Below are 24,821 nucleotides of genomic sequence, written 5' to 3'. Positions count from 1 at the left end.
ATACTACCAACACCACCACCACCACCAGCACCACCACCACCACCACTACTACCACCACTAGCACTTCCACTAGCACCGCCGGCCGCGCCGCTGCCGCCACTGGCGGCACTCAAACCGCTCCCGGTGCTCCCGACACCGACACCACCAATACCACCAACGCTTCCGCCGCCGTGCAGCATTTCCAACGCTTCCTGTAAGGGAAGAACCAAACAAAAATCGGGAAAGTCAACTTCTTTTTCGGGTGTTTCTGGGGTTTGTTTGTTTGTTTGTTTTTGTTTTATTTTCATGTTCGTTGTTCGGGGGGGTTGTTTGTTCATATATTTTTTTTTCATTTGTTTCGGTTGTTCGGAGCTGAGTGAACGAATTGTGGGTGTGTATTTGCGCGATATTGTGTTCGTCAGTCGCGTTTTCCTAATAAGAGAAGCGCGGTTTGCGTTTAACATCCTTACATCACAATGGAAGAAGAGTTGTTTAGGAGGAGAAATAAGGGAAGGAGGTCTAGCGAAAGGTGTGTGTGTGTGTGTTTGTGTACAACATGCTGCTTTGGATGTCTTGCTACTGTTTTGTTATCTCTAATTTCCTGTTAAAGTACGACACTAGACTACATGGCAATTTTATTTAGTCCTTGTTGGGAAAACAACATTCCGTTGGCATGACATCTGGCAGGAAGCGTGAGAGAGGGGGGGAGGGGGGGGGGAACGTGAAGGTGATGAGGTGGAAACACGGGTCAAACTCGAACCAGAACAAAAGAGAAGGTGAACGATAGAATTAGAAAGGAAGAGAAAAACAAGCAACAGAAAATGCTGAAATTTTTCTAAAATTCTAAAGTGGAAAATGTCCTGGGTAAAGTGGGTAGAAACGCGGGAAGAGCCCTTCTCCAAAAAGCCTGCCTTTAGGTTATGAGTAATCGAACTTATCAGCTAGCTTGGTATTGGTAACGAACTGAAAACGGGCAGAACTGGCAACGCAACGGAACGATAAATGTACTCCAAAAGAAAAGCGAACCTTGAAGGATGCGGTGGATGAGAATGATGATCGAATCGTGCACACCCACACCGTTCAGTGTTGTGTTTGTGTGTTTTGGCGTGTGTTTGCTTGTGCGTGCAGGACACCGGGAACTTCCGTGCAGCAAACTGAGCTGCGGATAATTATTTTGACGATGCGATCAGGCCTCAGAGGGTGGAAGAGAAATAGGCTAAGGGGTGTATCCCCCAATATCTCTATTACAATCAACAAGTACGGATTGTGCGGGTGGCGATCTTTCTTCCTTATCCTCAGAAATGTACCTTTCCGCGAAATAGAAGCACACGAAAGATCTGGCATAAGCGCTCTTAGACCTCTTAGAAGCCAACGCTGTTGGACGGAAGAGAATTTATACAGCGAGAAAACAGGTCCAACCCTCTGTCAACCCCACATATGAGTGTTTTCACAAAATTTCCCTTTATTTGAAGGGTTTCCAGTCGGTTTCTGCTTAGACATAGACTTTGCTTCACTACATCAATCATTCTGAGAACGGATTGTAGAAATCTGATCAACTTTCTTGGGCAGATAACAAACAACGGATCCACCCCGGACCCTCGGCATCGAATGTTGAACGCGGTTGGAGGAGATGTTGCAAAGGACCCGATAGTGGAAAGGTATAAGACTAAGCAAACACAAAATGGTGTATTGACTAAGCACTGCGAGAGTGTTTGTGTGTATGTGTGTGTGTAAAATGGTTGTCACGTGATATGAAGTAAGTGCAAAGAACAGCTTAACGTTTGGGGGGCAGGGTTCTCCCCTTTTGCTAGCAAAAACATCACACAGTATTGGAAAAACCAACTCGTCCTAAGGTCGAACAGTTTAGAAGCTGAACACTTCAGACGATATAGGTGTTTTATATTTGTGGATGAAAGGAAACAATATGAAAACAAGCTGGAAGGTAACAAATCGAACATATAACATGATCAAATATGAGGGTAGGCGAAATAGTGGTCCCGAAGACCTGACACTGGAACCTAAGCTGACTGTCGAAGATGACAACCCAACGAATCAGTGGAGGAGAGAAAGTCCGTCCTGGAGCAACCTTGGATGGCCGAAGAAGAGGAGGAGGGGTGGAGGACGAAGGAGGTGATGAAAGGGGAATGTCAGAGAGACGCAATTTCCAGTACAGTGTATGCTATGTTGCTTCGGTTTCTCGTTCTACTTTCTATGTTTATTAACAAGGGGCTCGTTTGTTTATAATGGAGGAAGAGATTTCGTCTAATAGTTTGGTTTTGTTTCGATTGGTTTGGATTGCTGTGAGTTGGATAGTATTTAGGTGTTTCGATTTGTTATTCTTTTTTTTTGTTGTGGTATTAAATATATTGACAAGAAGTTGAAATTCGATTTTTGTCTGGTTGATTTGTTTTTCTTTTTTTTTTGGTTTTGCTGCGGTTGCTTTTGATTTTGTTTGTTCGTTTGTTTGCATTTGGTTTGCATTTGATTTCTTGTGGTTTCTTATTGCAAGCATAAGTTTCACCATTTTTCACGTGTGCCACCCATTGCTGGACGGGCGCGTCGAAGCGTCTGCTTCGTGTCGGAGTTTTACGCTCGAGCTGTTCGAACATGTTAGCCGATGGGGGGAGGGCGAAGAAGCGTCAGCGTTCGGCGTCGGTATCGGCGTCGAGGGCTAGGCCTATCGATTTGACAGATTTTGACAGCTGTGTTACCGATTGATTATAGCACATTAACTATTTTTTTTTGTTCGTTTGTTTCGTTGTTACCTCTTCCGTTACTGGTGTAACGATGAAGACCGATTAGTGACCAATTAGGATTAGTTTGTAACTGTGTGTTGACACTTCGAGCGCACGGAAACAGAAAAGAAAAAAAACAAGCCAAACACACTGGCAGTTATTGCTTTTTTTTCTTTTCCTTTCACAATTCAGCACCTTTCGCCTACTCCGAAAAAAAACCGATGTGTTGACTTGAGAAATGACAGAGTCGTTTTTTTTTGCTTCCGAATCGCGCGATACTTTCTGCTTTTCAGTGTTTCGGCAATGTTTTTATTATTTTATTTTATTTTGTTGTTGTTGTAACAAATGTAAATTCAAATTTGCAAAACGAAAGAAACAAAAATCCAACTTTGTTTAGAACAACGTAACGAATATCGAATTGATATATACACAGAATAGTTTGGATTTTGAAAACACGAGATAAAATGGAAAAACAAAGAAAAACGGAAACGAAAATCCATTGCTCTAAGAAACATCATGTGAGCTTGTATTGCTATCGAAACTAAAATATATTGAGCTTTCTATGTCTATACATGATTTTGAGAAAAAGAATAAAAAAATCAGCGAAGAATAAAGAGAAGTGACAAAAGAAAACGCGTACAAGAAACAACAGTCAAAGTAGCAAATGATAACGTTTGAAGGAAAACTTAAATTACAAATTTCGACGGAAAGAAAACGTACATATTGAAATATGTAGCATGAACTTACTATACATTGATATTTATTTGAAAAGAATTTGGGAGGGAAGTGTGTTTTCCAAAGCCAATCTGATATAAAGTAATGAAAAGTATTTGTAAAAGAATAACGAAAACAAACGAAATTTATTCAATAATAGACATATGCAAAGAAACGCTAATACTAGAGCACGTGTATATAAAATTTTGGTTTGAATTTTTGAAATGTTTTTAGCTTGAAAGTTCTTGGTTTGGTTTTTTTTTCATTCATTTGACGTCCAAAACAGTTTGAGTCGATTATGTATAAATATAGAATAAATATATTTAGCACAACCATGTTCAAAAAACGTAGATCAACTTCTTGACAATTAATCATAGTAACTGAAAACGCAGGAAAATAAATAAGAAAAAGGAAAAAAGTGAAAAGAATATTGACTCAAAACACACGGAAAGTATTTAGTCCAGGTGGGGGTTTTTCTTTTTGTTTTTCAATGTGTTAAAGAGAGCACGAGACAGAGCGACACCAAAAAGGAAATAAAAACTACAACAACGCATACAGCAACAAAAATAAAAACCCGAACGAAAGATGAAATCAAACACATCGAGAACAGGAAACGGCAACGAGACGAGAAAGTAAGGAGCAAAGGGGAACGGTATAAGACGGTTGGAAGCAATCAAAACCATATATCAAGCAAATGTAGAAAGAATAGAGAATGGTGCCTTTGAGCTGTGCCCCGCTTGTTGGCAAAATAGTTCGAAAGCGATAAAGGTGATAGTGATGGTGTGAAAAGGGTTGAACGGAATGGAAGGGAGCGATGGAGGAAGGCAAAAAGCAAACAAAATGACAATCAGCTACGAACAAACAAAAGGGTACAATCAATAGGAGCAGGCGACGGTTAAAAACACAGATAGTCAATTATTGAAAACAAAGAACAACTTGGAAACATCGCTAAACAGTAGAATTTACACACCGATAACATGTACCCAACGTGAAACACTATGCATAAAACTTGGCGCACACATTTACGAATGTCGACGAGTAGGAGTAGAGTGCGGGAACAGGTTGAAGGTTGAAGCGTTCAGCAGAGTCAATGGTTTGGTGGAGCAACGCTTGCCAAGGAAGAGCAATCGAGGAATTTGTAATGAGAATCACACGTTTACAATTAGTAACGTCGGCTGAGATCGACCTGACCACGAACCCGAAATGGAGACGCCTGGTGCCTGGTAAGTGGAGGCGCCTGGTGCCCGGTAAGTGGAGGCGCCTAGTGCCTGGTAAGTGGAGGCGCCTGGTCCTTCATTAGGAACGCATTCGCTTGCGACCATAAATAATGCTTGAGCCGCACCAGAGCATCGGAAGGTCGTGCATCGGCCCCTTTTTGCAATTCGACGCTGCACACCTGACGGTTTGCCAATTAACCTTGCTACAATTTTGCCTATCGCACGCTGAGTGGACTCCTCTCCAGTCGCGTTCGCTCGCATAAGAGAAAAACGGAGAACGGAAACAGGTAACAATGACGCTGGGAGACGCAAATTCTGGGTCTGATACCGGGGGGAGGGGGGAGGAGGAGGCTTCAACAGGGACATATGACACACAATATTCAATCGATCGCAAGTGAGGACCCAACCCACCCACTTATCTTGCATCCCACCATCACCATTCTCGCATCCTAAATGCTATCTTTTTCGAGGCCTCTCTTTTGTTCTTGTGTGCCCTCTCCCTTTCCCTCTCTCCTCTTTTATTCCAGCTCTCTCGCTCAGGCTATGCACTTGGCTCAAAGCTCAATGAATTGGCTACATTTTCGTGTCCTCGTTTTGCAGTGTGCTTCTCTTTTTTGTGTGCTGCTGGTGTCTACCCTGCACTAACGTGCGAGTGTGTGTTTGTAAGTATGATTTATTAGCTCTCTAGCTTCCCTCCCCCCCCCCCACCCCTTTGCTCTCCTAACTCACCTACACAACAAAGCAATCAACCTCGATTGGAAAACGTCCCTTCCTCCGCACTGTGTAACACGCGTTCTGAATTTATCTCTCACCACCCCTGCGTCCCAATCCCAATCCTCTCCCCCCCCCCCCCCCTCTCCTCCAACGAATGCATTGTCGTGCGGGCTGGTGGTTCGTTAGGCGAACAACACACCGAAATTCAAACCCCCAACCCAATGCCCGGAATATGCCGTCCCCGTTTTATTATATCGATCCGTCTTGTGTCTGGTGGTCACGTAATTCGGTCGCCCGCGTTTTGATTGTTCTTTGTATCGTCTGAATGTGTGCGTGTGTGCATTGATGCATGCATGTGAGAAGTGTGGCAGGTGCGATGGGAAGGGTAGCCACATATATCCAGGTGTAAGTTAGGCCATCAACCGGCTGGAACCAAACACCAGCCGGTCGGGCACAAGAAGGTCATGTGTTTCGGGGGAAGGATGGGGGGAAGGTGAAGCCTGCAACAGCGAACATTGGTTGCTCGGGTATTAGGCGAGCGCGGGAGGGAAAAACGGGGTTGAGGTATTGGAAAATCTATTTCGTTGGGTAAATTTCTTTTCTTGTTTGCTTTGCTTACTTGTTTTTCCCCCTTTTTCCTATCGCATATCTGGTACATATTGGTGACAGTTGTGTGGAGAGGCTTTTTGCATGTTCGGTGTTTCAGTATAGAGGTTCTCTAGAGGGAATGCAAGTAGGATGTGGTAGAAAAGTCTACTGAGAGGACGTTTGAAGTAACGATGGTTCGGAGGATTCAATTGGAAGAAAGTGAGACGGAACCATTTATTGGAGAGAAAGAACGAACGGAAGGATAATTTGTTCGTTGTTCTGAAGTGTCCAAAAACCAACTGACAACACATCATGCCATAAACCGGACTCTAGGTTCCATTGGAGCTCCTAAAATCAACCCACATCATCCTTGCTTTGGAGCACGATTTAGTATGACGGATGTTTCCTGGTGGAAGCGGGGCACCGGTCCCACTTCTCTTTTGACGTTTAATGTAGGGCGCGCGCAGTGGTACATCATCTTTCCGCGTGGGATAGGTCCTGGTTGGGTCGTCATACTCATACGCAGAGAGCAATCCTGCAGCTGGTGTTTCCAAGACCAGACTGCCTGACGTTTCGTCTCGTTTGGGTGGTGTGTGTGTGTGTGAGAGAGTGTGTTGCAGTTGCCAGAGAAGCAGACGCTGACGTCGAAGCTATTTACGTGCGACGCAAATTACAATGTCGTCCCAGAGAATGACGACGAGGAGTTTGACATTTCGTGAGGTGGATTTTCATGATGTGCGTTTTGTTAAGGGAAAAGCTGAAGGATACTATTGAATTAGCTGAAGAGTGTTTGTTATGTTTTGTCAAATTAACCGTAATGGCTTTTAGGAAATCTACCAGGGTGTATAAAATCTACAGAAGAAGAATTAAGTCTGCGACTTCTTGCAATGATGTTGACCTTGGATTTTCCTTGAACCTGTAACGTTAGCGTGTAACGTACAGATGGTCAGTCAAGCCTGCCTTTGTCTAATAAATAGAACATTGTGTTAAACACTAGTGTTTGTGTTATGTACTAAAAGGTACTGTATTTTTGCACGATAAAAGATTACGTATCAAAAAGAGATGTAGATTCATGAATCTCACTTACGCTTTGCTTTGTTTTAGAAATTCATGAATCTTTCCAATGAGAGATTAATTTTCCAAAGATTGGCTCATGTTAAAAGGAAAGAAAAGTAAAGCTCAAAATCTGCGAAAAGACACCCCGTTTTGGAATGAATCATTCAAGATTCATCAAGATTTCGAAAGATTCATCAATCAATCTGAATGAATCTTAGGTGATGGATTCATGTGAATGAATGAAATGAATCTCGAAGATTCATAAGACAGCTCTAGCTTATGTAAAGGCAATTTAACTTTCTTACAAAAATTCCAAAAACTCACAAGAGACTATTCTCTCCTTAAAAACATTTCAGCTTCGTTCTTTAGTGCTTGGATGTTTTTCGGGGCTGGGGAATGCATTTCTTATCTTGCAGTGCATGTTGTTTCCAAACTCAGACCCCCCAGGAAGAGCCCACATGCAACAACTTCGCCGACCTTGCGGCGCGAGAACAACGTTACACGGAGTGGATCGATAGTACGTCGGGTTTTGCCCAAACACGCAGCGCGCGGTAATTGCAGCTGCATGGAACTGTAGAAGGGCACTCCCCCCCCTCCCCCCCCCCCCTCCCCCCTCTCCTCAAACAACGGTGCGACAACAGTACGGTTTGTGTACGGCTTTGTGTGTTGTCGGGAAAATGTCGAAATATACCTACGGTTGCAGGCGTAATGGGCAACAAAATAGTGGACAGCTACCAACACCGGCACAGCACCGTCATCGATCGGTTCGACGCTTGTCGAGGGAAATCGGTTCGGGAATGTGGGAGCGGAAGTGTTCGGCTGCAAACGCAAGCGAATGCGAGCAAGCATCGACACTTTTCTAAAATAAGTCGCAGGCGGATCAACGTCTCCGTCTCTAAAGCAAAACGTGGGGGGGTTTGAGGGTTACAACATGAAACAAAATATTTCCAACCAAAGTTGCACAATGACACTCGAAAACTTGTCAAATTTCAATGTTAAAACTAGTAAATGGAAAAGATTTCTAAATTGATTTCATACAAGAGTTAAATTTCTGCGGCCATTGTAAATTCAAGTGGCAGAAAAACGTAACCAAATGTGTGCTGGAGTTTAAAAATATTGCACATCTGTTTCATAATACACCAAGTTTTGGATTAAAATTATTATAAAATGTCCGTTGAAGAAGATGCAACTACCGTTGCATACATTCCGGCGCATGAAATGGAACACAAGTTTACATTGAACATTTTTATGTAAAAGGCTTTCTAATCGCTGGATATCAAGTTCAACTTCGTGTTGTAAACATTCGGACACAACAAAGGGAGCACCATTCTACACTGTTTGTTGCATTTCCGAGGCGAAATTGGGAAATTCGGGAAGAAAACTATCACCATTTGGCGAAAACTGCCTCCAACGGATTGTTACGATGGGCAAAAGAAAATTTCGAATGAAGGCTCTGCTTTGTTCCTTGGAACTCGATTTGCTGCTTTTTCGATTAAATCGTCTCCAATCGGATATTGGTTCATCGGTTTGGTTTTATTTCGTTTTGTTAAGATAACATCTTCATTGACTTTTGCATCACCATCATTGTGACGAATATTTTGAAGATTTGCAAAGCTGCTGGTTTCAGTTTCAACTCACAAACAACTTGAAAATATCAAAGTTCTCTTTGATGATCAAAATCTTTTCATCGGTGTTAATTTTCGATCAAGCTTTTTTCTTATGTGCATGTACGAAACATTCACAATGTTTGCTAACTTTAAAAGAACTTCCCAGTGTTTCCACGGATAAAGCTAAAAATGGATTGACATTTGCTCGTTGCTCAACCCTCAGATAAGAGCGCCGGAAACCCTACCCTCACAATGTGGCGACAGCTGACGACGATGTATGAATATTTTACCGTATCGGGGGAGGAAAACACACTTCCCTCACGTTACGTAAAGTCGTCGTTCGAATGGAACACGTCACAAAGCTCAAAAAATCATCAAACTGGACACACATCATACATTGGCCAGCCAGACGGTTGACCCGCTCGTTCGCAGTTTACAACGCATCCGCCGCATTTGCGATGTCTTGCGGAAAGGTGGCGTAAGGAAGACAGTGAGCTGCGGCTCGCACTCCACAATTAAAATTTAAATCCGGCACTTCGCACGACAAGCTTTTGCAATTTATTATCCCGTTCGGGCAGGTGGGAAGAGCATGAAGGGGGAGCAATAATAAAAGGTAAACTCAATCATATCCGACCCGTCAAAGTTGAGCGTTAATCTGGCGTTGAACGACAAACACAAAAAAAAAACGGACGAGCGACAGTAAATGACAGCTCGCTGTAGGAAGCATTGCCCGCGTCCATCAAATCGTACGATTGATAGTCGAATGATGTGACTAAAAGTGTATTCAAAATATTTTACTTCAAGAGTAAAACCCTAAACGACTAAATAAAAATATGCAACAAAAATTCTGGTAACCAAATTTCCATCACATATAGCATTGTACCATTGCAATAATTTTTTCGATTGTAATACGAATAAGTCTGTTTGCACAAGTTTGCCAGCGTGTGCCACAATGAGATAATGGACTTAATTACCCGGATAAGAGAAAAGAACCAACTAATCAAGACGCTTCCACAGGAAAATACATTTAAGAGGACCGAAAACGATATCCACGGCGTACAGAAACGACAGAAACAACACAGAGACAGTGAGACATCGATAAAAACATTCAAAAATGTACACTTATACACAGATACAAAGAAAACAATATCAATAGTCAAACAAGGTAAAACAAAGCAAGGCAAGGCAGAAGGAGGAGGAAATGAGAGAACAGAATCGGAACGAGGGAAATTAGACAAAATGGGGAACACAAAACTTAAAAGGCGCATGCATGGCTCTGTGTCAGACAGATAAACAAAGATAAACAATAGTGTATGGTATAAAATAAAGATATGATTACAACACCTTAATTTCTTTTGGTTTTTGTTCAAAGACCCTGCCACACACAAGTAACACAGACAAACACTAGCGTTTCTAACGTTGAGACAAGTAGCAGGAATAAGAACTGCTGCGAATGGGGATGTTTACACGCACAATTGGCACCTTTTGTTGTGCAGAACGTGTTGTTTTGAATAGGAAGGGTAGGATTTTGATGTGTTTAGTTATGTGATCCTCTGTGTCGATATCCTGGTTCTACTCTATGCATTCTTACTGATAGATCCGACAATTTTGATGTGTTTCTTTGTTTTGTATTCACTTTTAGACTAGGGTTGCTATCGAAAGCCACAAAGTAAAACCAGCATCATTTTTCTTTTCTATGCTTGGACGAGTTTTTCCTGAGCAGGTTAAACGAGGTGTGTATTTGAGTCTGTATAGAAGTACTTTGATTCGAAAAGTTTCTGCTTCTCCAAAACGAGAATACAAAATTTCTGATGTTTTGACGTCTCCTGGGAGTTTTCGTGTATCTAATATTGCTATTTTCCGCCAGACGTTACACCATGCACCAGTCAGACAGAATTATGCACATGGAGCACCACTCAGTTCATGCACACGAATGTATTCGCATACATTAGAAAGAAGCATAGATTCAGATTCTTTGATGAAGTTTTTCGTTATGTAAACACACGGATGGAATGTCAAAACAATAGTAGTCAATAAGTAGTAGTCGCTCCTTTTCCCTTTCTCGCTTACTCTCTTTTTCTCTCTTTCTGACCTGCCTTACACACACGCACACATACGCACACAAACAAACACACGCATCATCCGCAAAAAGGGGCAAGCGAAGGCGAGGCCGGGCAACACAACAATAACACTCCCATTTACAACTTCAATGTCTCGATAAAACAGCAACAATACACGTAAACACGCACATCTATGGTAAAGTAGTAGTAGTAGTAGTAGTAGTTGTAGGTAAAAATTGGCAGAACAATGAGATCACTGTTTAAAACATATCGAGAAACACAAGGAAAACAAAGGAAAACAACTTGGAAATACAACAGAGAGCTACCATTTGATATACGATTGATAAAGGCTGTACCGCGCGCGCGCGTGTGTGTGTGTGTGTTGCGCATATAAATGTTGGCGACCGGGTGGCGTAGGTAGGCACACCACGCGGCAACAACAACAACGACAAAACATCAAATAACACATGCAAGTCGATCGGAGACTATTTCCACTTGCTTTGCCCTCCTTTGCTAGTCCGAAGTTTTTAGCTTGCACTCCATATATCTGCGCCACCAACACACACACACACACTTGTGCGAAGGCACATCAAACACACATACAGAAACTCACGCACGCACGCACGCACACACACACACACACACACACACAACTATACGAGGACTAGCGGAGTTCCTTTCCCCAGGGAAGGAAGGTGGAGCTTGAGTACAACAACGTACAAGTGAAAGGCATTGCAGAAGAAGGAGAGGTGTGTTTGCCGGCGATTCGGCCACTTACCGAGTCGTGCGGATGGCGGAAGTCTAGGGAGCTCTCGCCGGACGACTTGTCGTCGCTCCGGTCCCAGTCGATCTCCTTCTTCAGCGACTGTTTGGGAAGGACAGAAAGTGAGGTTAGTGTCGCAAGGGTAAACAAGTACTGCTGCTACGAACCAGAGGCACCTGCTGGACGGGTCCCATCATGCCGGAGGGTCCCGCGATCGGTTCGGGCAGCGGGCTGGACAGACCGCTCGCGTTGAACACGGCCAGCGCCGCCGCCGTAGCCGCGGAGACGGCCGTCGACGACTCGCATGCGCGGTGAGTTCCCAACCGCTGGTGCGGATGGTGCTGCTGGTGTTGCGGGGAGCTGCGCTGATGTTGCTGCTGCAGCTGCTCACCGTTCTTGCCTTCGATCGAGGAGAGCTGCGCGGAGGAACCACCGGTGACGGTACTGCTGCTGGTGGTGCTGGTGGTCGCCGCGAGTAGCTGCTCGCTGATACCCCTGGACGATGGCCTCAGGTCGGTAGCGAGCAGGAGGCTCCCGGGTGTCGTCCCGGGAGTGGAGTTCAGCACGGCGGAAAGGCTTGTGCTCGCGCTGGTCGTGCCCATAGTCATGTTCAGTCCGGGGAACGCGGAGAAGTCTGCTGTAGGGTAAAGCGGAGCAAAAGGGGAATCAACAATCAGTATCGTTACATTGTTCTTATCTGGTGCAGTGATGTGGTTCCTGACTAAGAACGAAGTGTGAGCCGAATTTCACTATTGAGTTGATGGATTTAGATCCTCGCGGAATGTTTGTGCAACTCTGTTTTTGATTTCAATCCTTTCAAGGGAATCGGATGGCAAAAGAGCAAATGAGGCAGTAAAAGAGTTAATAGATGTCACATAGATGTGCATCCCAATGAGGGATTCGAATCCCAGGTAGAGTTTCAAAATCCCAAGTGAAAGAGTTTCTAGTCGCAACGAAGATTTGAATACGTAAAAGGAATCTCGAATCTCACAAGAAGAGAGAAGTTTGTTGAATCTCTGATTGGATTCCGATTCCTTGCTACAGATTATAACTTGACTGAGGATGACTCATTCACTCTTTTGGGATTTGAATCCCTGTTCTGGATATTTGTGTCGAGTAGTAGCACCTCAACGTTGAGGCTATTCAATCTGATTCTAATCTGTAAGATGAGTTATTATTCTCATCACTAATCTGCTGGCTGATGACACTCATCATCATCATCGTTCACGTGCAGGTTAAGGCCTCCGAGCTCGTACGTACCGACTTCGTGCTTTATCTTGACCGGCGGTTGATACTCGTCGTCGGAGTTGTTGGTGAAGCTGGCGTGCGTGTTGTTCGTCGTCCCGCTGTGGTGGTGGTGGTGTCGCGGGAGGTCGTCCTCCGAGGAGCGCCGTCTGCGTTGGAGCAGCTGCCGCTGCTGGTGATGCTGCTCGGCCGACCGGAGCAGCTCCAGCTGAGTCGGATGATGCGCGTGGCCACCAGCCAGATGTAGCAGATTGAGGTGCCGGTGCCCGTGGCGCAGGATGCCACTGCCACTGCCCGCACTGCCGGTGCTGCCCGTGCTGCAGATGTGCAGATCGTGCGGACCCGCACCCTCCGCATCGTCGTCATCGTCGTCCTCGACGTCATCATCGTCGTTGTGGTCGTCGTCGTCATCATCGTCGTCGTCGTCGTCATCGTCGTAGGCACCGGCACCGACGACCACATCGTCGTCCACTATGTGCACACCTACACCGCCGCCCATCAGCGGTTCATCGCCCCCTCCTTTGGGTGAGCCACACTGCTCTCCCTGCACCTGCTGTGGCCTCAGGCGTCGACGGCGCTGCTCCAAACGGTCGGCCGATCTTACTCCCACCCGGAGCTCGTGCCGCCCGTGACCGGCCATCAGTGCACGCTCGTCCGCTGGTTCCCCATTGTCCGCCGCACCATCGACCCTCGTCTCATCGACGTCATCGTCGTCGGTGACGAGGAGCGCTTCTTTCGACTTGCCTACCGGACGGTCAGCCTCCCCCGAGGGACTCCGGGAGACGGTGCGCCGGGTGCCGTGACCACCTTTCACCCTTGGCGGGGTGCTACTCGGTGGCGGGGGTTCCGTCGAGCTCGCGGTGGAGCTGCTGGTGGTTATCACCCTTCCCTCAGCTGTCGTTCGCTCGTCGGCGTTTGCTATGCTTCTCGTGCCGTCGCTGGTCACTTTGTCGGTAACACTGCCACCACCTCCTCCTCCACCGCTGCTGCTAACAACCGTCGACTTCCCGCCGACCCGGCCGTGGCTCTCTTCAGCGAGCGACATGCTGGTAGTCGCACCTTCCGCCAACGCCACCAACGGTGCCTGCCCTTCCGAATCCTTCTCACCTCCTCCACCGGCATCGCCATCGCAGTCACCCTGTTCACCGTGCGGGTGCTGCTCCGGGTGATGGTGAATGTCGTCCTCGTCGTCCTCGTCGTCGTCATCGTCGCCGTGTTCCGGTGGTTCCTGCTCGTGTAGCGGCGTTGCTGCGCTACCATCGTTCTCGCTGCTAACGGCGGCGGCGGCGAGCTGCGACGACAGGATACCCTCGTCACCGCCCGCGGTAGGATGCGACACTAGGGTCGCCTTCCCATCCTTGGTCGTGGACGAAACGGCCCGTGGCCGGCTGGTGGGCGAGGAGAACGAGGAACTGGTTGATTTCGACGACCCTGATGAGGAGGCTGATGGCGCCGATATCACCGCCACGCTGCCTCCCGCCGCCGCCGTTGGTGGTGGTGGTGGTGGTGGTGAGGTTAAGGCTGAGGAGGAGCACGCACCCACCGGCGGGTTATCACGAGGAGCCTTGCGAGTCAGCGAGAGCGGTGCACCTCCCGTCGTCGGTGGGGAGAGCTTGAGGCGCGTCGGCGAACCCCGACAGCGGGCCGCTTCCGGTTCGTCCTCCACCCCGCCCGGGTGGCTCTTGCCGAACGAGGTTAGGTCCGCAACGCCGCCGGGTGTGAGACGGGCCGTATGCGGCGCGTAGTGCTGCTCCGCGAGCAGCAGCTGCTGGTGCAGGTGAGGATGATGCTGCTGCTGCTGATGTTGATGGTGATGATGATGTTGGTGATGATGGGACCGTTTGGTGTCCAGTGCACCGCCAGCGTCCAGCGATTCGGAGCCGCCAGGGGCATCGTTGTTGCCACCGGTGGAGGCGGTGATCGTGGTGACGCTGGTGCTGCCGCTGTTGCTGCTGTGGGTGACGCTTGGAGCGGTCGTGGTGACGTCGGTGTTGGAAGAGCTACTGGTGTTGGTGGTGCTGCTGCTGCTGCCGCCTACGCCTACGCCTACCGCACTCCCACTGCTCAAGTGCGCCATGGTGGCCGTCGGGATCGTGGTCGAGAGGTTGGTGGGAAGGATGGCCTCCGATGCTGCCAGCACTCCGGTTGCTGCACTGTTGCTGCTGCTGTTGCTACTGCTGCCTCCGCCGCCGCCGCCACTTCCACCGACGCCATGACTACTGCTGTGCGGTCTCAGTCGTTCTGGTTCTAGCTTCGGCTCCGTCAGCGGGCTGCTCTGATTGGTCATCTCCGTCAAACCCTTGACCTGCGGTCGAATGTAAACAACAACAACATCCCGCGTTAGTTCATCGCTGCACGCGAAATCCGAACCGGAGCGGTGGAGGGAAGCAACTTACCTTCAGCGATTTGGCTGTGGTTAGCAGTGCCGAAAGCTGACAGTACTCGACATTTACCTCGCCCTTGTACATGAATTCGATCAGTGTGCGCAGCTCGGCGAAGCGAACGTCCTTCAGTATGACAATCGGGTGCCGGGCCGGGTGGTCGAGGAATAGCGATTGAAAGTACGACGAACAGGCCGATAGAACAACCTGGATGGGAAAACACCGAAAAGAAAACAACGAAACGGAAGAGAAGCATATGAGCAGCTGTGCGTACATCGGGGAAGCTTCACCGAAGCGTTCGACAAGGTAGGTTATGTAACAACCCAAGTAATAGTTTAAGCTTTATCATGGTTTTCATCCGATCACACCATTTTGGAGTCCTGTCAACGTTGTCATTTGACAACAATCATACTGGATGTAAAGCAAGCCGTAGACGTTGCGAACTTGTGCGCGCGAACAATTTGACAACCAGGCATTGCCTATGTTAAGGAAAAGAAAGGAAGATATAAGAGGCTATCTTCTATAGCTTTTGTCTCTAAAGCAAACAGTTTTATCTCTAACGCAAACGTATTTTGTCTCGTAGTCATTTACTTTTCGCTCAAATTTCATGTTTATTCTTTCGCAAGAGTTTCAATAAGAAGATTAAAATTTGTTTTGATTTAAAATAGATGGGTTCAAAACAGAAACTATGCATTGTTGATGAGAAATAATGTCCGAAAATTGACACATCTACCGCCGGAGTATCAACAACAAACGAAACAAGTGAAGTTGGTGAGAGAGCTTCTATGAAAATTCTTATCGCGGAGTTCATCGCTTATCGAGTTGAGTAAAAGAAAATCAAGTAAAAATGTACTCGTGTCTGTAAACATGGTTGTTTATAATTGTTTGAGCTTAGGTCGAGACTAACCAAAGCTTTGTTCAACTTTCTTGTTTTCAAACAGGGACACAAACTTGATCCCTTCTAGGCAAACATTGATGCTCTCTGTCAAAAGGAGACCTCTTAGAGACAAACATTGATGCGCTATTTAAAGAATTGAGGTTTTAGCGGTAAGATATTCAATTGATAACCAGGAATTGAGGTTCCAGTCGACAAAAATAACGCTAGATGATGATTTCTCTGGACATTGGTACAGCACACATGTAACTAAAGTAGTTTGAGGTTACTTGCAATGTGTGTCACTTTTTCCAAAAACCGGCCATTTCTATTCGTGTCAAGCTTTGTGGAAAGAAAGTCTACCAATCCCCGCGGAACGCTCCTTCGCTGTATATATATAAAGCGATAGAGCACGGATGCGGCACTCAGGAGCGTTGTAAATCTCCCACACATCTCCCGGTACGATTGATTTATTGATCCTTGTTGAGTCGAAACGACGCGCGTTATATTCCTTTACAGCGTCTCCCGTTTGACGCTGTATTTTTACGGCAGGGCGAGGTCGAAGAGTTCGTCCGTTCACCTCACCTCGGACCCTATAACCTTCCGCAACTCCGGGTGGCTTGGGGGAAATGGCCTAATCTAACGTCGGAAGCTAGAAGGAAGCCAAAAAGCGATCCGGCTTCTGGCAGTCTGCCCATCCGACGTTGTCTCGGATGGATCAAGACCCAAACGCTGAAGAGGCCTTGTCGTCCCGGAACCCGGAGCTGCTGCGCGAGCGACATTTACGACGCTGCTGCTGCTGGGTTCCGTCTCAAGGTCTGCTTCGACGGTCCGTGGGCATATTTATTTATGAAGTAATTACCGCGGGATGCAATTATAATTTACATTTGAAAATTATCGTAAAAGGTGCTCGTAAAACGGGAAATGGGATCCGTACCCGCCCGTCCTATCGCTCTCCGCGAACTTTACTCGAACTCCCTCCCTCCGGGGCCAAAGTTTCCAGTGTCTTGTTTTTTTTTTGCCGCGAACATATTAGACGCAGCAGAAGCGCAGAGGCTTGTGAAATGCAACACACACACGAAACGAAAAGTAAAAAAAAATACATGGGATGCCGGTAATTGAGTTCCTTCGAAGAGTTCCTGCTGTGGTCTGCTTAAAGCAAAGCAAAACAAAAAAACAATAACCAATCCCTCCGGAAGGGAAACATGGTCGAGGCTCGCAGGAGGTTCGGCCGAGGTCGTCGTAAAGCATAAACACCAGAACGCCATAAGACTCCCGGGCGCGCAGCAACTGGAGTGCGCGCGAGCATCTACACGGACCTCTGGTCATCCTTTCTTCCTTTCTTTTCCCCCCCCGGTTCGTCCGGGCGGTCGTAAAGAATTTAAATAATTTAATACTCATAAGCAAACCACACCCGTTGGAAGGAGAGGTAAAGGGGGGGGGGGGGGGGGGGGGCGTGGGGGAGGTGGGTTATCCGAACAGCTTTGATCGATACCTTTCCAAGACGTCGCTTCTTTCGCACGCATACAAACGACGCACATAATTCACTTAGGGGTGATGATCATAAAACAAGTTACGACCAATTTCGCTCCGGGACGGAACTTGACCGCGTTTGCAGACGGACTTAAAAGAAAGCAAAAAAAAAAAACACAGAAAACCAAATGCAAAACCAGGAAAACATGTCTCGTCACACACACACACACACACACACACACACACACACACACACAGAGGACGTGTATGTATGATGGTCATGGTAAATCAATTGATGAAGAAGCTGAAGCATCACCGTTGCCCGGGTGAAGTAACATAAAACAATCCAATAAGTGTGTCATAGGTCACAATCAAGGGTGATGCTGACGTAAAGGAGTTGAAGGTAGCTCTCTAGTGAGAACCTTGGATTGGGAACATGCTAAAGGATATTTTCTGTTTAATTTTAGTGTGAACAATTATCAACAAATGATAAAAACCGTAAAACGGAAACGAAAAAGGACATCAAAAATTGATCAATTAAAGTACGTGATGGTTAATAGAAAGAAGAGAAAAGTATACAAAAGATAAATCAAAGAATACAACAGTTTCAGCAAAAGAATTTCGCCATTTTCATGTTCCTTACAGAATTTGTGCTTTAAGTAATCAATAGGGGGGGTGCGTAGATCGCTTCCACCGGCTGTGCGCGTTACACTTAATGCTTAATCTGATTTCCTTCGTCAATTTATAAACAAAAAAGGGAAGAAGAGACAGAACAAAAAAACACGCGTCACCGAAAAAAAGCGACTGCCGCCACTTTTGCTACCGCAAAAGGGAAGATTACAATCTTTCGCCGCCGGATCCCGGTCTACCAATCCCCGCGGAACGCTCCTTCGCTGTATATATATAAAGCGATAGAGCACGGATGCGGCACTCAGGAGCGTTGTAAATCTCCCACACATCTCCCGGTACGATTGATTTATTGATCCTTGTTGAGTCGAAACGACGCGCGTTATATTCCTTTACAGCGTCTCCCGTTTGACGCTGTATTTTTACGGCAGGGCGAGGTCGAAGAGTTCGTCCGTTCACCTCACCTCGGACCCTATAACCTTCCGCAACTCCGGGTGGCTTGGGGGAAATGGCCTAATCTAACGTCGGAAGCTAGAAGGAAGCCAAAAAGCGATCCGGCTTCTGGCAGTCTGCCCATCCGACGTTGTCTCGGATGGATCAAGACCCAAACGCTGAAGAGGCCTTGTCGTCCCGGAACCCGGAGCTGCTGCGCGAGCGACATTTACGACGCTGCTGCTGCTGGGTTCCGTCTCAAGGTCTGCTTCGACGGTCCGTGGGCATATTTATTTATGAAGTAATTACCGCGGGATGCAATTATAATTTACATTTGAAAATTATCGTAAAAGGTGCTCGTAAAACGGGAAATGGGATCCGTACCCGCCCGTCCTATCGCTCTCCGCGAACTTTACTCGAACTCCCTCCCTCCGGGGCCAAAGTTTCCAGTGTCTTGTTTTTTTTTTGCCGCGAACATATTAGACGCAGCAGAAGCGCAGAGGCTTGTGAAATGCAACACACACACGAAACGAAAAGTAAAAAAAAATACATGGGATGCCGGTAATTGAGTTCCTTCGAAGAGTTCCTGCTGTGGTCTGCTTAAAGCAAAGCAAAACAAAAAAACAATAACCAATCCCTCCGGAAGGGAAACATGGTCGAGGCTCGCAGGAGGTTCGGCCGAGGTCGTCGTAAAGCATAAACACCAGAACGCCATAAGACTCCCGGGCGCGCAGCAACTGGAGTGCGCGCGAGCATCTACACGGACCTCTGGTCATCCTTTCTTCCTTTCTTTTCCCCCCCCGGTTCGTCCGGGCGGTCGTAAAGAATTTAAATAATTTAATACTCATAAGCAAACCACACCCGTTGGAAGGAGAGGTAAAGGGGGGGGGGGGGGAGGGGGCGTGGGGGAGGTGGGTTATCCGAACAGCTTTGATCGATACCTTTCCAAGACGTCGCTTCTTTCGCACGCATACAAACGACGCACATAATTCACTTAGGGGTGATGATCATAAAACAAGTTACGACCAATTTCGCTCCGGGACGGAACTTGACCGCGTTTGCAGACGGACTTAAAAGAAAGCAAAAAAAAAAAACACAGAAAACCAAATGCAAAACCAGGAAAACATGTCTCGTCACACACACACACACACACACACACACACACACACACACACAGAGGACGTGTATGTATGATGGTCATGGTAAATCAATTGATGAAGAAGCTGAAGCATCACCGTTGCCCGGGTGAAGTAACATAAAACAATCCAATAAGTGTGTCATAGGTCACAATCAAGGGTGATGCTGACGTAAAGGAGTTGAAGGTAGCTCTCTAGTGAGAACCTTGGATTGGGAACATGCTAAAGGATATTTTCTGTTTAATTTTAGTGTGAACAATTATCAACAAATGATAAAAACCGTAAAACGGAAACGAAAAAGGACATCAAAAATTGATCAATTAAAGTACGTGATGGTTAATAGAAAGAAGAGAAAAGTATACAAAAGATAAATCAAAGAATACAACAGTTTCAGCAAAAGAATTTCGCCATTTTCATGTTCCTTACAGAATTTGTGCTTTAAGTAATCAATAGGGGGGGTGCGTAGATCGCTTCCACCGGCTGTGCGCGTTACACTTAATGCTTAATCTGATTTCCTTCGTCAATTTATAAACAAAAAAGGGAAGAAGAGACAGAACAAAAAAACACGCGTCACCGAAAAAAAGCGACTGCCGCCACTTTTGCTACCGCAAAAGGGAAGATTACAATCTTTCGCCGCCGGATTCCCACCGGATTGGAGAAAACCGAAATGGAGAGAAGGAGGGTGAAGTTGGCGGAGATGCGGCGGACAAGGCATAAATCAGTCGGCGAGAGGGGTCCGCGCCACTGTTACGATAATTACAATCCTTTTTTAACTCATCACGGTTGATAATTTTCAATTGCAGCGCGCTTCACACGCAGGACGCTCGAGTAAGTTATTGCGCGCGAACGCAGGAAGGGAAAGGGGGGGGGGGGGGGGGGGGGGGGGGAAAGGGCGATGCAACAAACAAAAGGTAGACGAAAAAAAAACACCCTTCAATTCAGACAAACGAATCGAACGCTGGGAAAATGCTTCCACAACCAAGAAAAATTAACCACGAAAAAAGGCTCGGGATATGTGCATTAATTTTATTTAAGGTTTCCTGCTTGCGGATCCGTTGAAGTCTTTCATCTCGGAGCGATGCACGGACGGTGGGGAGGGAAGACAAAAAAAAAACAACGCAAAGTTTAATCTTTTTGGCGTTTTTAGAGCATTTCCGCACGCCGACATCAGGTTCCGTGAATCATCAATTTTTGTTTCAGTTTTGCTTTTATCTGTTAAAACATTTTTTTCGCGCGCGCGTGTGTGTGTGTGTGTTTCAGCACATAAATGCATTCTGGGTACGTCCACAATGTCCTGGCGTCATCTCGGTGGCATAATATGAAAGATTGGATAAACGCAGAGAGAGAGAGAGGGTGAGGGTGAGCGAGATAATTCATCTCGAACGCCGAACGCCGAATACACATACATAAAACCACATTGTAACGGAGAAGGCGCGCAGCAAACCAATCAATGTGTAAAGCCCTTTTTTTCACTTGGTTCACTGTTGCACCCGTTTACATTCTTGCGTTTTGGAGTAACATTTTCATTAGAGCCCTTTTAGAGCTTTGTTGTGCATCTTAGCTGAAGTGAATTTTAAGTTTTAAGTAAAACTTCCAACATTTTGTTAGTAACTTCCCTCGTTTGTTGCGTAAACAGAGTAAGAACATAGTAAGAGATGCTTCAACACTTGTTTACGGTGGTTTCTCATTAGCTTGAGGTGCTTTTTTCTTTTGTCTCCAAGCTGTCATTTGCATAAAAACAACTCCGGTGTAGCAGAACGAAGACAAAAATCAATCACCCGGTACCAAACCGAGACGCCGCCGCCGGCAACGGCTACACCAGGCCATCCCGAAAACCGCAAATGCACCCATACAGGAGAGGCCTTCGGCTGCTTTGCGTTCGAAACGAACGAATGATTGAACGGTCATGATTGGACGCGGATTAGCATAGCGCAAGGAAGAGCAAGACATCATCCTCCCGGTGAAGGGAGAGGCGCGACGGGGTAAGCAGAAAAGAAAGCTGCACGGAAGGTCATCCCCTTCAGCGCCGATGTTGCAGCAGCGTAATCAATGCAATCACATGCATCGCTTGCCACCAGGAAGAGCTCCGTAAATGTGGAATTTTATTTTTACTTATTTCTCCGTCACTGGATGCGAACATAAGTTGAATAATCAAAACCAAAATTTCAAAAACAAAGTCTAAGTATTAGAAAACATTACCTAAACAAGGGAAAAATTGAACAAAAATATAAAACTTTATGGAATAATGGAACAAAGCACAGGACAGAAACAACCTATGGAAAATTTGAAAAAAAAACCACAACTGTTAGATCAATTTCTGGCGTTACTTGAGATCTATGAAATACGACATTATGATTATGATAAAGAGGTACATCAAAATTTAAAAATGCCAAAAGATAGCCCGCAAATATATAAAAAGCAGTCGTTTACAGATTTTAAAAATCTTCAAAACAATAGAAAAGTTTTATCGCTAAATTCCAAAGCAATGTGTTCTAGTGTCGAATTGATTACCGTTAGTCGCTTTGTTTTTTTTTACATTGATTACTCCTTTTTCCACCTGAAGTTACAACTCTGCAGGATTTTGGATGTTGTTCTTCTCTAGTTCATTGCTTCGCTATTGTTGTGTTCGCTTAAATAGGACGTAAGCTTAACTTAAATCTTTTTTTTAAACCGTCTTACTTCAGTTCGTGATTGGTAGATGTTTAGATCGGTTTACTTTGTGATATTCTTATTTCACAAAGTGTGTAATTGCATACATTTAGGGGAAATTGGGTCTTCAATCTGACGATAGAAAAATAAAACAAAAACATTAAATTAGCAATTGAAGCAAACAAAGTTCGCGTAGTGTGTATTTTAAAATCACAACCTGTGTCTGTGTGTTTCTTTTGGCCCGTTTTTCCAACGAAGTATCGGGCAGTTTCGGTTTTTTTTCCTTTGGCCCTTTTTCTGCGCGCGCAGAAAAGCTTATAAAAATCGCCGAACGAACCACGAGGGATTAAGGGTGCCAAAGGCGGCTTCGGAGATCAGAGGCTGGCGTAAAATTAATGAGGGCTCCCAGTAGCGCAGTAGCCGCACATCAAAACTAAAAAGCTCGAGCGCCGCCCAACGATATTACTCAAACTCCGACTCCGGGTTGCTCCCGCTGCTCCATTAATATAGCTGTTCCGTTTTCCGCAGGACATTAATGGAAACGGCGGAGGGGCAGCACACAAAAAAAGGCAGCGAAGGACAGCACACATCACCCCGTCGTGTCGCACACCTGATTACCCCCCATCGAACAGTTAACGTTGCCCGAGGTAGACATCGGATTGATGAATGACGACGAGAGTGCGCACACTAGCGAACGTGCGTAGCGAGGGAAAAGCGGAATCTCCAGGAGCTAGAGAGCGTCGGTCGGTTTCAAATGGGAAGCACACACACACACAAACACAGCATGCAGGATAACGTGGATACGGGAGATAAAAGCGCAATGAGAAGAAAAACCATCGCTAAATCAGAAAGCCCTTTTTTCTCCTCCCGCGTCGGACGATCATTTGTCTTGTCCGCCGGGAAACCAAGGGTGGCGGGTGAGTCACGGACAACGCACGACGACCACAGGACACCACACGGCCGCAATAGATTGAGGTGAAAAAGTGAAAGAAAAGAGAAGAAAAAAAAAACAACAAGCAACCAACACATCAAGCACACATTAACCGCGCGGAGGGGTTTTCCCGCGGCGCAACAGGTTCGCACACAATTAATTGCAACGAGCGAAGGGGAGGGAGGTGTTGTAGGAACGCCTGGCAACGAGGTGTTGCGGTTAATGTACACCAAATTGATAATAAAAGTCTATAATTATTCCATTTCTTTCCGTCACGTGGAGAGGGCGAAGGACGAGCGCTTTCTTTCGCAACCGGCTGCAAATCCCGGACGGAACCTTCATCATCATCATCATTATCGTCATCGTCGCCGGCGCGGAGCTTTTTTTTATGTCTGTGTGGCTTTGTTCTGCTGGCCACCTGTGCAATAAGAATCTTCTGCAAACGGCTTGCAAAAAGAAATAAGCGAAGCAAGAATGTATAAACGCAGGAGGAGAAGAAAACAAGAAGCAAGGTACAGGGAATGAAACATGATGTGAAGCAGGAACCAACCCCCCTCCGAGAGTGCTTGATGAGGGAAATGGAAAATGTTCGGTGCCACTTAGGGGCGGTGCACGGAGGCGGGCTCGCACTTGGCGGCACTTAAGGTGACAAATCGAAATCCCTCGAGCTATCAAGTAGTGGGGGGAGGAGGGGGAGGGGATAGAGACGGGAAGCAAAGGTACATCATGTGCACCTGGAAAAGCACCGGTGTTTAACGAAATGGTGATTTGTATAACAAAGTTGTTATTAACATAAATCGAACCGAAGCGAAGGGTTCATCGCTTGCTTGGAGAGAGAGCTTTTATCATTCGTCCTTTTTCCGACCGATTTATTTGGGTGCAATTTCGTTCGGGTGTGTTTTTTTTTCACCCCCTTGAACGAAGAGCTGGGCAAAAAGGAACAAATGAAGACAGATTTGTTGCCCCCCCGCGCGAAAGCGCACTTGATGAAGCGCGTGCGCTGTTTCTGCGCCGTAAGGCCGTTCGTCGCTTGCTTCCATTTTCGTGCAGCGTGCGCGCGCGCGCTCACATCAAAAGCACATCATTAACATCCCTGCGGACGACTTTCCCACACTTGCCGAGGCGAGCTCGCGCACTCACTCTCTCAATTACTGGCGTCAACAGTATGCGAATGATGAACTGTGTGTGACGGCTCCTACAGCTGCGCTGCGCGGCTTATAGCAGCGGTAGCCGGGAATGCAACAAAAGACAGGAACCACGGTATGCAAGGTTGCACAAAACCCAGGGGCGTACACAATGTGGCGAGAGACGCGATGCAAAGGGCCACACTTTGTAGTGATATAATAAGGGCGTGCTTTGTTCGGCTCCTTCTTTTTTTTTTTTTTTTTATTCTTTGCGCCTTTCGACAGGATCGATTGAACCTGCAGTGACTGTTCATTCATGGCGGGCATGAGTATACGTCTGGTACATACACGGTTCAATTGGCTTAAGCAGCGTGTGGTTGTGTTGCAAACCCTAAAGTCTCTGGGAACCATCCGAGCTCGGAAAGCTGAAGTGAAAACCTTAATCCGTAACTGAGTGTTCAATTATGAAAACTAAATGAAAAAGGCGATCAATTTTAAACAAAAATATCAAAATCG

At 46.3% G+C, this 24,821-nt stretch overlaps 1 protein-coding gene across 1 annotated transcript in view; it reads right to left on the bottom strand.

The window, feature by feature from the left end:
* The window catches only part of LOC131290562 (uncharacterized), a 72,989-nt gene that overhangs the window by 21,021 nt on the left and 27,147 nt on the right, over window positions 1–24,821 (bottom strand). The window contains exons 2-6 of the mRNA XM_058319719.1: window positions 15,075–15,266; window positions 13,058–14,983; window positions 12,694–13,027; window positions 11,601–12,067; window positions 11,449–11,535 (exon numbers count right to left, since the gene is read on the bottom strand). Of these exons, the coding sequence (XP_058175702.1) occupies window positions 11,449–11,535; window positions 11,601–12,067; window positions 12,694–13,027; window positions 13,058–14,983; window positions 15,075–15,266 (3,006 nt within the window). The remainder of the gene's footprint in view (window positions 1–11,448; window positions 11,536–11,600; window positions 12,068–12,693; window positions 13,028–13,057; window positions 14,984–15,074; window positions 15,267–24,821) is intronic.

The sequence above is a fragment of the Anopheles ziemanni genome, chromosome X (assembly GCF_943734765.1).
Source record: "Anopheles ziemanni chromosome X, idAnoZiCoDA_A2_x.2, whole genome shotgun sequence".
NCBI lineage: Eukaryota > Metazoa > Arthropoda > Insecta > Diptera > Culicidae > Anopheles > Anopheles ziemanni.
The sequence above is the reverse complement of the archived record's forward strand: the minus strand, read 5'-3'. Positions and strand labels throughout refer to the sequence as shown.